The sequence below is a fragment of the Panonychus citri genome, unplaced genomic scaffold, assembly GCF_014898815.1.
Source record: "Panonychus citri isolate SS breed McGregor unplaced genomic scaffold, ASM1489881v1 Contig00102, whole genome shotgun sequence".
Taxonomy (NCBI): Eukaryota; Metazoa; Arthropoda; class Arachnida; order Trombidiformes; family Tetranychidae; genus Panonychus; species Panonychus citri.
Window position 1 is genome coordinate 391,368 of NW_026515507.1, and position 14,500 is coordinate 405,867.

General features: G+C 32.0%; 2 protein-coding genes across 3 annotated transcripts in view; both read left to right on the forward strand.

Moving 5' to 3' along the window:
• Window positions 1-12,974, forward strand: part of LOC128388802 (uncharacterized) — a 35,581-nt gene extending 22,607 nt beyond the window's left edge. The window contains exons 4-10 of the mRNA XM_053348258.1: window positions 3,098-3,231; window positions 4,617-4,733; window positions 6,205-6,324; window positions 7,777-10,061; window positions 10,453-11,890; window positions 12,105-12,277; window positions 12,375-12,974. Coding sequence (XP_053204233.1) covers window positions 3,098-3,231; window positions 4,617-4,733; window positions 6,205-6,324; window positions 7,777-10,061; window positions 10,453-11,890; window positions 12,105-12,277; window positions 12,375-12,833 — 4,726 coding nt within the window. The 3' untranslated portion in view covers window positions 12,834-12,974. The remainder of the gene's footprint in view (window positions 1-3,097; window positions 3,232-4,616; window positions 4,734-6,204; window positions 6,325-7,776; window positions 10,062-10,452; window positions 11,891-12,104; window positions 12,278-12,374) is intronic.
• Window positions 12,975-13,137: 163 nt separating this feature from the next.
• On the forward strand, window positions 13,138-14,496 carry LOC128388805 (chronophin-like). 2 transcript variants are annotated; one of them, XM_053348262.1, is made up of 2 exons: window positions 13,138-13,295; window positions 13,375-14,496. In XM_053348262.1, the coding sequence occupies exon 2, from the start codon at window positions 13,403-13,405 to the stop codon at window positions 14,435-14,437; it is 1,035 nt and encodes a 344-aa protein (XP_053204237.1). In that variant the 5' UTR covers window positions 13,138-13,295; window positions 13,375-13,402; the 3' UTR covers window positions 14,438-14,496. The 2 variants fall into 2 exon arrangements, with proteins under 2 accessions (XP_053204237.1, XP_053204238.1); XM_053348263.1 differs by having other exon boundaries at window positions 13,152-13,295; window positions 13,380-14,496.
• Window positions 14,497-14,500: the final 4 nt, after the last annotated feature.

Here is a 14,500-nt window from a genome sequence, read left to right on the forward strand (position 1 = left end):
ATAAAAAGGATCTTGCTGAGTTATAATTTATTAGGCTCGTGCTAGTGATCCAAGGGATACCTTTGATTATCTCGCTGATATTGATTGTAATTATTTTTTTCCATTTGATATTCATTCACAATTAAGCCGATCATCATTTGAATTGACTTTTAATTATCATTATTAATTGATTGTTTTTGGCATGTTAACCAATTGCTGATCAGTACAATTATGTTTGATTTTAGTCAAACTACTTTGATTACCTTAATTGTTGAGATTTAACCTTGTTGATGATTTATTTATCTTGATAGAAACCGTGACTTAATTTAATGGTCAACGTGGTTAACTAATAGGGCTACTCTTTGATAGCAACAATTAACATTTGATCCTCTAATGGACTTTAATTATTGAGTCAAAAATTTTTCTTTTAATCTAATTGTAATTGTTAAAGTAATCGTTAATATCTGATAACATTATTATTAACATCTTGTTGATTCAATTGCGGAAGCAATTACAATTTAACTGTTAACCAATTGCTTTCACTATCATCATCAAATCTGATTTACTTTTTTTTCTGATCATCATGATTATTTTAACTGTTAACTGATTGTAAATCTTTTAAAAATAAACTGAGAATAGTAATTTAATATTGTAAAATAATAGTCAACTAATTTTTACCCACTCGATGATTAACTTTAATTGTAAGAAAATTTTATCAACTCAACAATTTGAATGTGAAATAATGGTAACAATTAGAACTTTAATTTGTTACCACTCCAAATAATCAAATCATGTAGCTAATCAAAAGGTCTACATCCAATCATCATCTTAATAAACCGATTTCCATATCAATCACACCTTAATTTTTTTTCCTATTAATTAATTAATCTTTTCCTTAATTAAACGAATTCATTATTCAATCAAGTAGCTCAGTTAAAATCTGAACTTTTTCTGTAACAATTAGTACTTGTTGATCAACTTCGTGATCAAATTTGGCTCAATAATTAACGCAGAAATGAAATTAATTCAACTAATTAGATCAAGAAAATGTTGACCTGAGATTCATTGTCCACTACTCTTTGGTCATCTCTCTCTCTCTCTCTCTCTCTCTCTCTCTCTCTCTCTTGATTACTAATATTGAATTGGTATTAAGACTAAATTTAGATTCAATTGATTAGGTAAAAAAAGGTAAAATGAAAAAATGAATCTTTAATTATCCAATCAGATTAACATGTTTATCGTGATGATAATGATAACATCTAATGAACTGGATCTAATATGAATGCTGAACTTTTTTTGGTTAATATTCAATTAAAATTCATGGTTGATATTGAATTAGGTCGGTTAGGAATATTATCATCATCTTGCCAATAATACTGATGATTTGATGAGTTATAAGATGATGAGAATGATAAATATGATACCGGATCCGTTGAGTCCCGTTTCTGATGAATGGGCGGATTAGCCTTGAAAGAGGAATGATGAATCTTTTTCCCGAAGTGACTTATTTGCTGATGAATGGATTTTTCTTTCTTCATCTTCATCAACCATCCTTAGTGCAAGATGATGCGGAAAATGTTATCATCATTATAAAGTTGATTGTTTTACTTAATATATTGTCAAATCCTTGACGGATGTTAACATTATCAACACTAAATGTTGACCTCAAATTAAGTGAAAACTCATCAAGAGAGGAAGATGCAGACTCAGTTTCATGTTAAACGATATTTTTGGGTGGTTGTTTTTTATCATGTTACCAATAAGATTAACACCAACATGTGAATAATAACAAGCGGTCACCAAAAAAAAAGTTCATGGTCAATATGGTTGAAGATTAATCTTACAAAGTGTTTCTCTCACTACAGTCACTGAACATTTAGTGTATATTATTGTAGTTGATAAGTTTCAGGTTAATTCATTTCCGATTCCATGAGATTGGAACAGAACTTTTTTTTTCTGTTCTAAACGGTTGATGACACTTCCGAGTGGTGAAGATGACGATCAATTGATTCGTATTTTTTTTCATCTTCATCAAATGTCGTCCAAGCTCTTGTTTTAATGTCGATCTATCGTTTTCTTGTTCTCATCTTGTCTTTATTTTTTATACTTTCATCTACATCCTCCTTTCCTCTCTCATTCTCTCTCATCAGCTGTAGCTTACCTGTCTAATGAAATGATCGGTTCAATGAGGATAACAATAAAAACGAAATTAAGTCAAGTAGAGAGAGAGAGAGAGAGAGAGATCTTCTCAGAGCTTTATGTTTACTATCACGTTTTATTTATCATGTTGTATTCCTCATCCTTATGATATTATCTTGGTCCTTGACCATTGGTCATTTTCACTCCAATGAGTAGTTTTATTAATATTCCTGATGGTATGAGGTATCGGTTTTGCCGATACTATTTCCAGCCCCATGATTATTCAGTAATTGGTGAATGAAAAAAAGTTCATGTTAATTGAGTTAAGATTGAATAGACAAAATTTTCTGTATCATTAAACTTTTACATTATTAGTTTAATTCATTTAACTAACTAACTGTTTAAATCAACGGTAGTTAGCTAAATAAATTTTTAAACTTAAATGGTAGAAGAACAATTAACAAAAGTTAACAAATTGGTTAACTAATTAAGTTTAAATTGTTGATAATGATGATGTACATGTATTTGAAGGTGTAACATTTAAACAATATAATCAACAGACTGGAAAACAAAAAGTTAAATACATTTAACTAACAATCAAAATGTCCAGTAAATGATTAGGCTAATTGTACAATCATTTTGTGTATACAACATTGTTTACTATTAATCTTACAATTAAATTAATTGTTTACCTTTTGTTTTGTCTTCTATACCAAATGAACCTCTAAACCTTTGCCAGTGAATTTAAATCAACTACATTTAACAATCAACTCGATCGTATCAAATGTTATCAATCAGATGATGAGGGAAGTGCATTACCTGTTGATGATGATGTTTTTTTTTGTCGTATTTTAATTGATGTTATGATTACTGCTTCTGTTACTGGAAATTGTTGTTACCTTGATTTTTTTTCTCTGCAATTGCATCTGATTAATTATCCTTCAAAATTTATTAATTGTCTTATCTTTAATCCTTATAGAGCTCAATCTTATCCAGTCACATTACCCAAAACACTTACCTGCCGTGGGTGTACCATTAGATTATTAAGACAAGCCAGTGAATGGGGAGATAAATATACTTTCTGGAGCTGTGCTGATGTAGATATCATACCTGGTGAGTTAATGTTGATACTTATCTTCATCATCAATCCGATCAACTGTATTTTCTTGCTTCATCTCAATCCGATTCAATGATGAACATTTTACCTCCTCATCCTCTTCATTTTCCCTTGGTGTGGAAACATTTCTCTCTCTCTCTCTCTCTCTCTTACCTGTTATTTCATTGAACTTTGGCTTTAACTTGGATTTTCATCATCTGAGATACTTAAGAGTTAGAGTGATATAAAAAATACAGATCAGATTAATTAGAGGTTACAATTTAGATGCCAACATTTGATGATGATTTACTGAGTGTGTTGTTGATTAAAGTTTCTTTCTGTTTAATCCTAATTAAGTTGATCAAAGATCTTAATAATCCTTTGTAACTCTTAGCGTCTAATACATGAATGGATATTATACTTAATTGTTGATGACTATGATTATAATGATAAGGAAAATTGTTGTCAGTGATTAGTTGAACTTCAATTGTTGAAAATTTCGAGTTATTTTTGCCAATGCTAAACCAATGACATTGAGCTATTGTCCAACTAGCTGAAAAAAAAACTGACCAATCATTAAATTAAGATGTAATAATCAAGAAGTAAATCACACAACAATTTTCTGTTAATCACAATCATTCAAGCACAATTTAATTGCAACAATAATCAATACCAAGGTTAGAGTCAAACAAAATGTTAAAAAAAACTTTACCTGTTGATGATTAAATATGAGAAATAAAAAATAATCAATCAAATTGTTATGATTAATATGATAATAAAAAAAAAGTACCAGTAGTTAGGAGATATGGTTGCTTAATTAAATTGTCACAATCAGTGTTAATATTTATCTATTAATCAATAATCAGAGAAAAAGTTTACATCATTAAGTGGTAACAATTAGAATGGAAATGGAAATGGAAATCTTAATTGATCAAATTGAATTTTCTTCAAATCTTTTGTTAATTGTGTAGAAAACTATGAAAATTTGTTTAATTATCATCATCGTTGAACAAACAATTAGTTAACAATGAAAAGTTGCCCATCGTTGACAATTACAATTCCAATTCTATGGTTGTTAATCATCATTATTATTGACCCTGACACTTCCTAATGATCAATGAAATAAATTAATTGTTTCCTTGATTACTTTTCTTGATTGTCATCTTTCCAATCATAATCATCATTTAAACAATTACCTTGATCTTTTTCCTATTGATTGTTGATTTGTTTTTTCTCCATCCTTAATTGTTAAGAAAAAGGAAACATGGTTAACTAATATAACGATGTTTCTTTTCAAACAATTAACATTGTTTCATTAACAATCCACACCAATCAAATGAGAAAACTGTTAATCTAATCATTTAACCTTAATTGTGATTTCTTTTTTTAATTGTTTCTACAGTTACATCAATCATAACGAGTAAGAATGCCGTTTGTTCAGGCAATGGGAAATTCAATATAACCGATGGTAAATGCCATTGTAATCGATTCTATTCTGGAATTGTGTGCCAATTTTTAGGTAATTAACTAATCACAATTAACTATTTTTTAACCTTTTCCATCAATTTAAGATCATATTATAATTACAATCTGTTAATCAATCTGAAAATGAAGGTAAGTTTAAGGTTGAATCTATGAAGATGATGATGATCATGATGATGATTGTTTTCATTAGTTAAGTTTGAGTAATTAGGAAATTGATTTGATTTTGTTGAATCTAATTAAAATTTGTTATTTAGTTAATTTAATTCAAATTGAAATTAACATTTATAAAGATGATTATGTTGATTTTTTACTCGTTCTGATTATCCTTTGATCCGTTGATTAAGAAAAACAATCAACAAAAGCAAAACTTTTATGCTAATCAGTTGTACTTAAGTTAATTGCTGATTAACTGGCATGTTTTGTGATTAATGTTAATCTTATAAACTAATTTTTTGTTTCTTCATTAATAATTAAATGAATGTCATCATTGGTGGTTTAATCAATCATCCAAATACAAATATAAAACTGTTAGAATTGAGAATCAAATTTACCTAATTTACTAATTGTTTAACTCATCATCTCTCAATCATAATTGTTGAGTATTTGTTATTAAGCTCAGAAAGTACATCATGGTTACGATTAGTTAATCACCATAATTAAGTTAATCAAATGCAAAAAGCTAAATTGTTAGAGATTACAAATGTTGAATTGTATTTGATTCAATAAAATCAATTTCAAAGTTAATCATTGAATTAGTGTTTCTCCTTGTAACTATTATAATATCACCTCAATTTACAATTAATTAAATTTAACCATCAATTTATCTTGAATTATCGTTGATTTGATCATTCAAATTGCTATGATTTAAATTACACCTAAATTTTGAAGGTTAATAAATGTATTTGATCAAGAATATTTCAATCACAGTTCTGTAATAACAATAGTAATGAAGGTGCATCCGGCTGGTCAGTTTAACCTTCATATGTATGATGAAGGTAATAATAGTAATGGTCATTTTGTTACCTGGTTCATACAGTTTTACTTATTATTATCATCTTCATGTAGGTGGTCAGCAGTTTACTTGGGATGATGATGATGATGATGATGATGAAAGAAAGGTAAGTAAAAGGAATCCACCAATGACCAGAATCAAAGTGATATTTCATGTTCTGATTGCGATTCCATTGTCCAGTTGACTGAAAGAAACCATTCACTTATCATCATCATCATCATCATTTCACTTTCTCTTTAACTTTCTTTTCATCATCTATGTCCTTTCTTTACTTTATCATCTTCATCATCCTCCTCCTCCTCATCAGCATCATTATCGTGAATCAGTTGAAATTCATGATAATGGATTTTTTTGTTTGCTTTCAGAAAGTTCAACTTTTACATTCATCTCTCATTGTTATTAACGGATTATAATGATTAACTTAATTCCCATAGTAAATTATGATACGATTGTTATTCAATCAGTTTAATTGTTTAACTTTTTTCATTTACAGATGAATGTTGGACTGACGATGATTGTGGTAATCATGGTAAATGTATTCGGATCAATACAACTTATCCTACTAGACAATGTTATTGTAAAGTTGGTTGGTTTGGTGAAAAATGTTCAAAAGGTTTGTACAATTAACTAATTGTTCACAATCAACTATAGTTATCTTATTGGTTTGGATTCAATTTTCGTTGATAATTCATGTAATTAGCTTAGAAACGCTTTTTAAATTGTTGGTTAACTGTTACAATTTAGTCTGATTAGAAAAATTTTTTCACTACTTTTGTCACTCAGCAATTAACGATTATGATTTAATTTTGAGTGATTAGAAAATATTAGTTTCTTAATCAACCTTGATTTAGTTATTAAAGTGTTTTCTAAATGTTATAATATAATTGCTTTAGTATTTCTGTTAGTTGATTGTTCAAACTTTCGCAATTTATTTCTTAATTGTAAGTTAATCATAATTTTTGTTATTCTTTTTTTTCCTCAACATTTAATTGCTCAAGTTAATTGTTCAAGTTCAGTAGTTAATCATCACTTGTCTGCAGAATCAGTTTGATTGTTTTTTTTTATACTTCGGCTTAGCTTATAATTAGCGATTTATGATCTCAAATCTTAATCAACTTCTAATAATAACAATTAATCATTTCCTTCCTGATTAATTGTAATCTTTTCTCCAGATTAAATAATTCAAATTGTTCCCAATGAAAAGAAAACTTTTCTGAAACTGAATTAATAAACTAAACTAATTGAAATTTCCTAAAATCAATTAACTATGGGAACTCTGTTGATTATTGAGAAAACAAGTGAAACAATCAAATTAAATCATGATGATACAAATTGTCTTACAAATGAGTTAAACTAAAGGCTTAAAGCGATTCCCAGACAATTAAACTCTAATTTTATTAGAATATAATTAACCATTAACGTTGATTATTATCAGTAAATTTGATTGTTCAACGTAACGTAATTATCATCGAGAAATTATTAATCTTTCATTGTTTAATTTGGTTAAAACCGTAGTAAATTAAATTAGTAGTGGTAAATGATTAAGATGAAAAAAATTTGATTACAATTATATTGACATTTTGAAAATTAATTAGCTCAATCTTGTAAATTTGTTTCTACAATTTAATTGTCCAGGTCAAATTGAAATTAGTTTAAGATGAAGTTTAATTTGTTAATTCATCTCTCTTTGATTATCAGTATTGTTTAATATTATTAATAAATAATTTGTTAATTGTCAATAAAATTGGTCAAATTGTTGTGGTTATTTCATTCAAATAGCTTCCGCTTTTACTTAATATCAACTTCAAGTTAATTAGATTTGTCTCAACAAGAATAACAATTAAAATCTAATGAAGTTTTCTCGCAACAATTAAGTTAATTTTATTTTCTAAGCTTTGTTGATCTTGATTGTTCTGAGTGAGAAGGTCTTGTCTTCATTAATTGTTGTTTCAATCTTTTAACCGAGTTAACGATTAAATCGTAATCAAAATTATACTTTCACTTTGTTTACCGTTATTTTAATCATTTATTTCATTTTTGATTCGTTTTCTTTGACAATCTTTAGAATCGACAATCAAATCAACTGAAGTTGATTTAAAGAATCATTTTCATCGACAATTAACCCAAGGTTATGATCTTTATTGGAGGATAATTAAAGAGTCGGAAGAAATTGAAATTGTTCTTAAAGTTCTGGGCAATGGTTATGCTTCAGTTGGATGGAGACCTCAGGATATCTCTTCGTCTTGTAAAGCTTTTCCTTACATCATTGATACAAATGTTCCTGTGGTCAATATTGACCCTAGAAATTCATTACCACCTTCAGCTAATTCAGCTAATTATGAGACTCGACGTGCTGATAATTTACCTAATGAATCGGCTCCAACTTTCAAGAAAATTAAAGTTTCTTCCCCGGGAATGTTGAATTCTGGAACCAGAATTTTACCTGATGGTAGATTAACTAATTCTAGTGGGTCAAGGCAACCGAAAAGCTCTGACAATATTTTGGGAACTGTTTCATCAATATCAACGACTTCAACTGGACATGCTGTACCTGAATCTGCTGTTACAGTCTCTACATCTGAGCCAAGTTCAAGCTCTGCGTCAAGTGAACCTGAGCCTGTACCAGAGGCGGAAGCATCTCCAGAACCGAAATCTGTCCCTTCCGATGATTCATCTAATCTCAAATCTGAAACCGAGCCAGAATCCAAGGTAGAGCCTAAATCTGAGCCAGAAATCGCATCTACTAGCAAACCTGAGCCTTCTTCAGAACCAGAACCTAAAAACGAACCTGAACCCTCATCCATTGCCGTTGAATCTCAAACAGTACCTTCGTTTGCAGAACCAGAGGTTAAACCAACAGAAAGAGACGCCAAGTCAATTGAATCTATACCCGAACCAGAATCTGAAGTGAAACCCACTGTTGAACCCGCAACTAGTGAAGTTGAACCAGTCAAGATTGAAGCGAAACCAGAATCTGAACCGATCGATGAACCAGCACCAGAGGCAGAGCCTAAAGTTAAACCAGAACCGGAACCAGAATCAGAACCTAAAGGTGATAAATCTGACAGTGTTTCCGTTAAACCTGAAGAAGAACCCAAACCAGAGACAAGTTCATCAACTGACAAATCTCAATTCCATCCTGGTAGTTTCGCACCAGTAGACCTCGATTCACCAATAAGAATTCGTAGTAAACGACAATCCGACTCCGATGTGAGTGTTGGCTCATTCGCGAATGTCGGTGCTGCTCCAGCAAGTAAAAGACGAGCTACCGATGGTTGGACAAAATCAGATTATCCTCCAGTTACTGATTATACACCTAAATTTGATTTCCACCCAATGGATTGTAATGATATTGTTATCGGTTCAGCGATTGGTGAATATGGTCGAGTTTTGGACTATTATACTCGAGATCGATCCACACCTCGAGTTGACTCCTTGTTCGGTGGGAAAAATGATCTTACCGGTGCAACGGCTTTTGAATCTGATGGATTGACAACAATAATTTTCCGTAAAAAATTGATTGCTGATGAATTGACAGATCATAGCATTTTAAACAAAACAATGGACGTTATTTGGGCCAAAGGTCAAGAGCACAAGAAATATGTCCACTCACCGCCCTCTGGTCTTGAAGAGGGTAAGGCCAAAAATCCAAACTTTTATGGTTCCGATGAGATTAAATACCATGGACATGGAGGTCAACGAGGTAAATTACAGATCAACTTTTACGAAGAGCCCATGGTCAATGTTACACCAAAATCGGCTGTAATTCTCAACAGTACCGATAGTGAAAATAGTACCATAGATGTTAATGGTACATCGATTGAATCGTTACCTTGTAATGGTGAATATCGTTACCCAAAAGATTGTAAAAGTCGAAAGTGTGACTACATTTTTACCTGGAAGTACAATGAAGACTTTGATGGGATTGATTTTGGTGTTTCTGCTAAGCGAATCGATAAATGGACTGGAATTGGTTTCTCGAAAAATAAATTAATGCCCAATACTGATGTGGTTATCGCTTGGGTTGAACCTGGTGGACGTTATCTAATGATGGACGCTTGGATTGATGGCTACTCTCAACCTAAACCTGATACTCGTCAATCTATTTTCAATATTTCCGCTTTAAATGAAAATGGCCTGATCACTTTTAAATTTTCACGAAAAATTAACACACTTGATACACGACACGATCTCTCATTAAATGATTGTGTTCACTTTGTTTATCCAGTTTCTGGTGGACCTGTTGATTCATCAAGGAAAAATATTCGTAAACATTTACAAGCCCCATTAATTAGCGATTCTAACATTTGTTTCGGTAAATGTCGACCTGCTGAATCTACACCTGAACCGGTAAGAAGATCAATTAACTATCATTACGATTAACTGTAATCTCGATATCTTTTATTAGTGTTGACCGATCGGTTGCTCGGAAAACTTAAAAGTGATACTTTGATCGATTACCTCTAATAAATTTCTTGCGAGATTTGTTTTTTTTTTGTTTTCTTGATTAATCATTCCAACAATTAAGAACAATTTAAAGTTATCTCGATACAATTAATCGTTTTTGTTTTCGTTGTAATTTGGATACTTTCCCTTTTCTTGAAAAGTTTCTTCCGTTTCCTTGAAAATTTTTGTTTATAAACAAACATTTGAGTTGAATGATGATCATTATTCGTTTTGATTGATACAATTCTAATTGGTGTTTAATTATTTTAATCATTTGTTTTTTGTCTTATTTCAGAATGTTAACAAGCCAATCGTCAAACCAGAGCCTGGTGTCTCCTCTAAACCTGAGCCATCACCAGAGCCTAAGCCTGAACCTAAGCCAGAGTCTGAGCCTACTAAACCTAAACCGGAACCCGAATCACCGGTATCAGAACCTGATCCAAAGGCTGAACCGAAACCTGAGCCTGAATTGAAAGCCGATTCTAAACCTGAACCTTCTGCTGAACCAAAGCCTGAACCAGAAGCTGAACCTGAAAATAAGATTGACACTCGTTATGGAACCGTTTGTTCAGGTGAATGGAAATATCCTTCCAACTGTACTGGTTATAGTTGTGATTATCAAATTTCTTGGGAATACATGGATGACAATGATGATATCATGTTTAACCTGCAAACTAAAAACACAAACCGATGGACTGGAATCGGTTTTTCCAATAACAAACTTATGCCTCAAACTGATGTGATCCTTGGTCTAGTCGAGGAATCAGGTCGATTTTTCCTGATGGACACTTGGCTAAATGACTACAATACTCCTCCATTGGATAAGAAGCAAGATATTCATAATTCCTCTGCTTGGCGTGAAAATGGAATAACTCACCTTAAATTCCACCGATATCGAAAGACCAACGATCCCAAAGATTTTGAGTTCAGTGACAATGCTTGTCCATACTTTGTGTTCCCAATTCGTGGTGGTGTTTTCAATGCAGTTAATAAGCGTATCCGAAAACATGAAGCAGTTCCTATCATTTCTGAGGATCGAGTTTGTGTCAAATCTTGTAAACCCAAACTTCCTTCATCTCCTCCTCCACCTCCACCACCTCCTTCTCCTATTCCCGTTTCTTCATCACCCAAACCAGAACCTGAACCTGAAGCAGAAGCCAAACCAGAGCCCAAGCCACCCCTTATCGAAACGGAACCAAAACCAGAGGTGTCGCAGTCTGAGAAACCCGTTGAATCTAAACCACCACAAGTTGAAAAGACAACTCAACCAGCTGAATCAAGTTCACCTCTTCCCTCTTCATCCACCACCAGCACTACGACCAGTGCTCCTCCAGATCAATCTTTTACTACAATAAAATCGACTGACAATGAAATAGCCGATGAGACGATGGTTGTTCTTGAAATTAAGATGCCAAATGCGTGGAAATCATCTCTTGGTCAGAGAAATTCAGCCGATTATAGAAAGCTAATGACAAAATTGGAAGACCAATTGGAAAAAGAATTGGTCGACAATGGTCAAGTACCTAAACAGATCGAAGTTACCGATATTTCTGGTGTCGGTGAAAACGGTGTCCTTGCTACTGTTAAAGTAGAAATTGCCAATACTACCGAATCAAGAGCTCGATCTGATAAACCAATTGTTAGCATTCGAGAAGCTCTCAACGAGACAATTAAAGACGGAAAAGTTGGTAACCTAATCGTTGATCCATCTTATCTAATTTTCAAATCTCCAGGTAATAATTTATTCAATTTTCATTCTAATCAAACTTTATCCTCAAAAAGCACCATTATTAGTAGTCTTTAGGAAGAATGTCACCTTCTTCCTAAAGGAGGAGCCTTGGTGCTAAATTAAATCAATTGTGATTAGTTTCCCTGTTGACTTTTAACAACTAAATGTTATTTCAATCAACTAATTGTATTTACATTTCCTTATTTACCTTATTCTAGATATTATCGATGTCTCCAATGAATCAAATGATACAAAGAAGGCTGGTCTCAGCTCGGAACAATTAACTTACCTTGCCATAATTGTCGGTCTTTCTAGCTTAGTAATTTTGTGTATCTCTCAAGCTTTATGTATGGTTTGGAGGGATAAAAGTAACAAAGAAAAAAAGATGAAGGTAAATGTCGATTTTTGATCTTTCCGATGAACATTGATTCATTTTTTTTCATGAGAGATGAAGTTTATTAATCTCTTTTGTTGATTTCTCTTTCCAGGAAAAGGCAATGGTCAATTCACATTACAAAGATTATTCAGCAACTACAACAAGTAGCGCTTATAGTTATGAAAATTTTGCCGTTCAGGATGATCCCGATGGTGTTGGGTATAAGCCGATGAATGGTGGTAGTGGTATTGGTGGTGGTGGTAAATCAAATGGAAATTTAAAATCTGATTTAGGAAATGGTAAAAAGAAAGGGTCTAAAGGTTCAACCAATGGTCTATCAAATTACAATAGTGCAACCGTTGATCGTAGCGATTCAAAAACAACCTCAACTTTTGGTTATCCAAGTGCCTATGCAACTCATGATCGTAAAGACAACAACACATTCCGTTACATTAGTCAACCACAGCCATTAACACCGGACTTTTATTTTATGCCACATCAGAGACGATACTCTGGTGAGGTTGTCCGAGTCTTTGTCGATTACAATAATCCACAATTTATGCCTAAATAAAAGGGTCTACCTTTCTAATCTTTTCCCTTTTTTTTCATCCCAATTGTTGTATAAATTACTTTATAATTAACCAATTAAGCTGAGCATTCATATTGCTTGCTGGCAATTAATTGAATAAATTATGTTTCCTATCTAAACAAACGATTAATATTGCTAATTTACTCTCGGTAATTTCTCACAATTCAATAGATTTTTTTCGTACGATTGTGAACTGATTAACTTTTTCATTTTCGATTAAATTTCATAATTGCCTCCATTCTAATTGAATTGATACATGAATTCTGCTTAAAGGATTCAATCCAATTGAATTCTCATTCTTCCCAATCAGCTGAAATTGAATCAATTTAATTGATTAATCAGTTAATCTGAATCAGATTACAATTACTTTGTAGTTTAATCTATAACGGATTAATTATCTAATCTACTATTCCACTAATGATTAGTTGAATGTCACATTTAAAGGTCAGTATTATTTACAATTTAACTCATGTTGATTGATCTCAAGCGATTTTTCAATTTGATTGGATTTTTTTCCCAATAGTTTAGTTACAATCCTTTTGTTGGTGTTGATGTTTGTGGCAAAAATTAACTTAATTGAAACCGTTACTCGTTCAACATTCACGTTCGTACATCGCCCGATTACCCGGTCAATTGGATCATTGAATATGGTTAATTTACTCAATTCTAGAGAAGGAGTTTCATCAATATTGAATAATGTTGATACGATAATCACTGATTGTGATGGAGTAATTTGGTTGGAAAAAAAGTCTATCCCAGGAGCCAATAGTTTCTTCAAGAAAATGCGATCAATGGGGAAACGAATAATCTTTGCCACAAATAACAATACGAAATCGCGAGAATCACTTCTCACCAAATTGAATTCACTTGAATTCGAGGCAACAATTGACGAGATAATGGTGACAACTTTTGCTGCTCCGATCGCTTTGAAAAGAATTGATTTCAAAGGGAAAGTGTTTTGTCTTGGAACACCAATTTTACGCAAAGAAATTGAGTCCGCTGGTTTCACGGTGATTCCACCATCATCGGATACCAATGAGAATGTCGAAGATGCTAAATTGGTGAAAATGGATCATATTGATTACGAATTGATAAAAATTGACCCTCAAGTTGGTGCAGTTGTCATTGGAATGGATTATGGTTTGTCCAATGTTAAAATGATTCGAGCTTGTACTTATGTTTCGAAGGTTGATTCTAAGTGTATCATTTGTACCAATACTGATTTCACTTTTCCTGGACCTGGTGGGATAGTTATACCTGGAACTGGTTCCTATGTTGAACTTATCGAACATGTAACTGGTAAGAAAATGTTTTCCGTTGGTAAACCGACAACTTTTTTTTTCGAGTGTATCAAGCAAATACATGCGAACATTGATCCAGCTCGAACTTTAATGATTGGTGATCGATGTGATACCGATATTGCTTTTGGAAACAATAACAAGATGAAATTTACTCTCCTGGTTGGAACTGGAGTTAACAATTTAGATGATGTTAAACAATTTGCTTCCAATGGTGACAATCATCTAATACCAAGCCACTTTATCCAAAGTCTAGGAGATTTAAATAAATATCTTACTCATGATTGATAATCAACAATCAATTAATCAACAATAAAGAAATCAGAAGCTTTGATTTTCATTTATCATCAT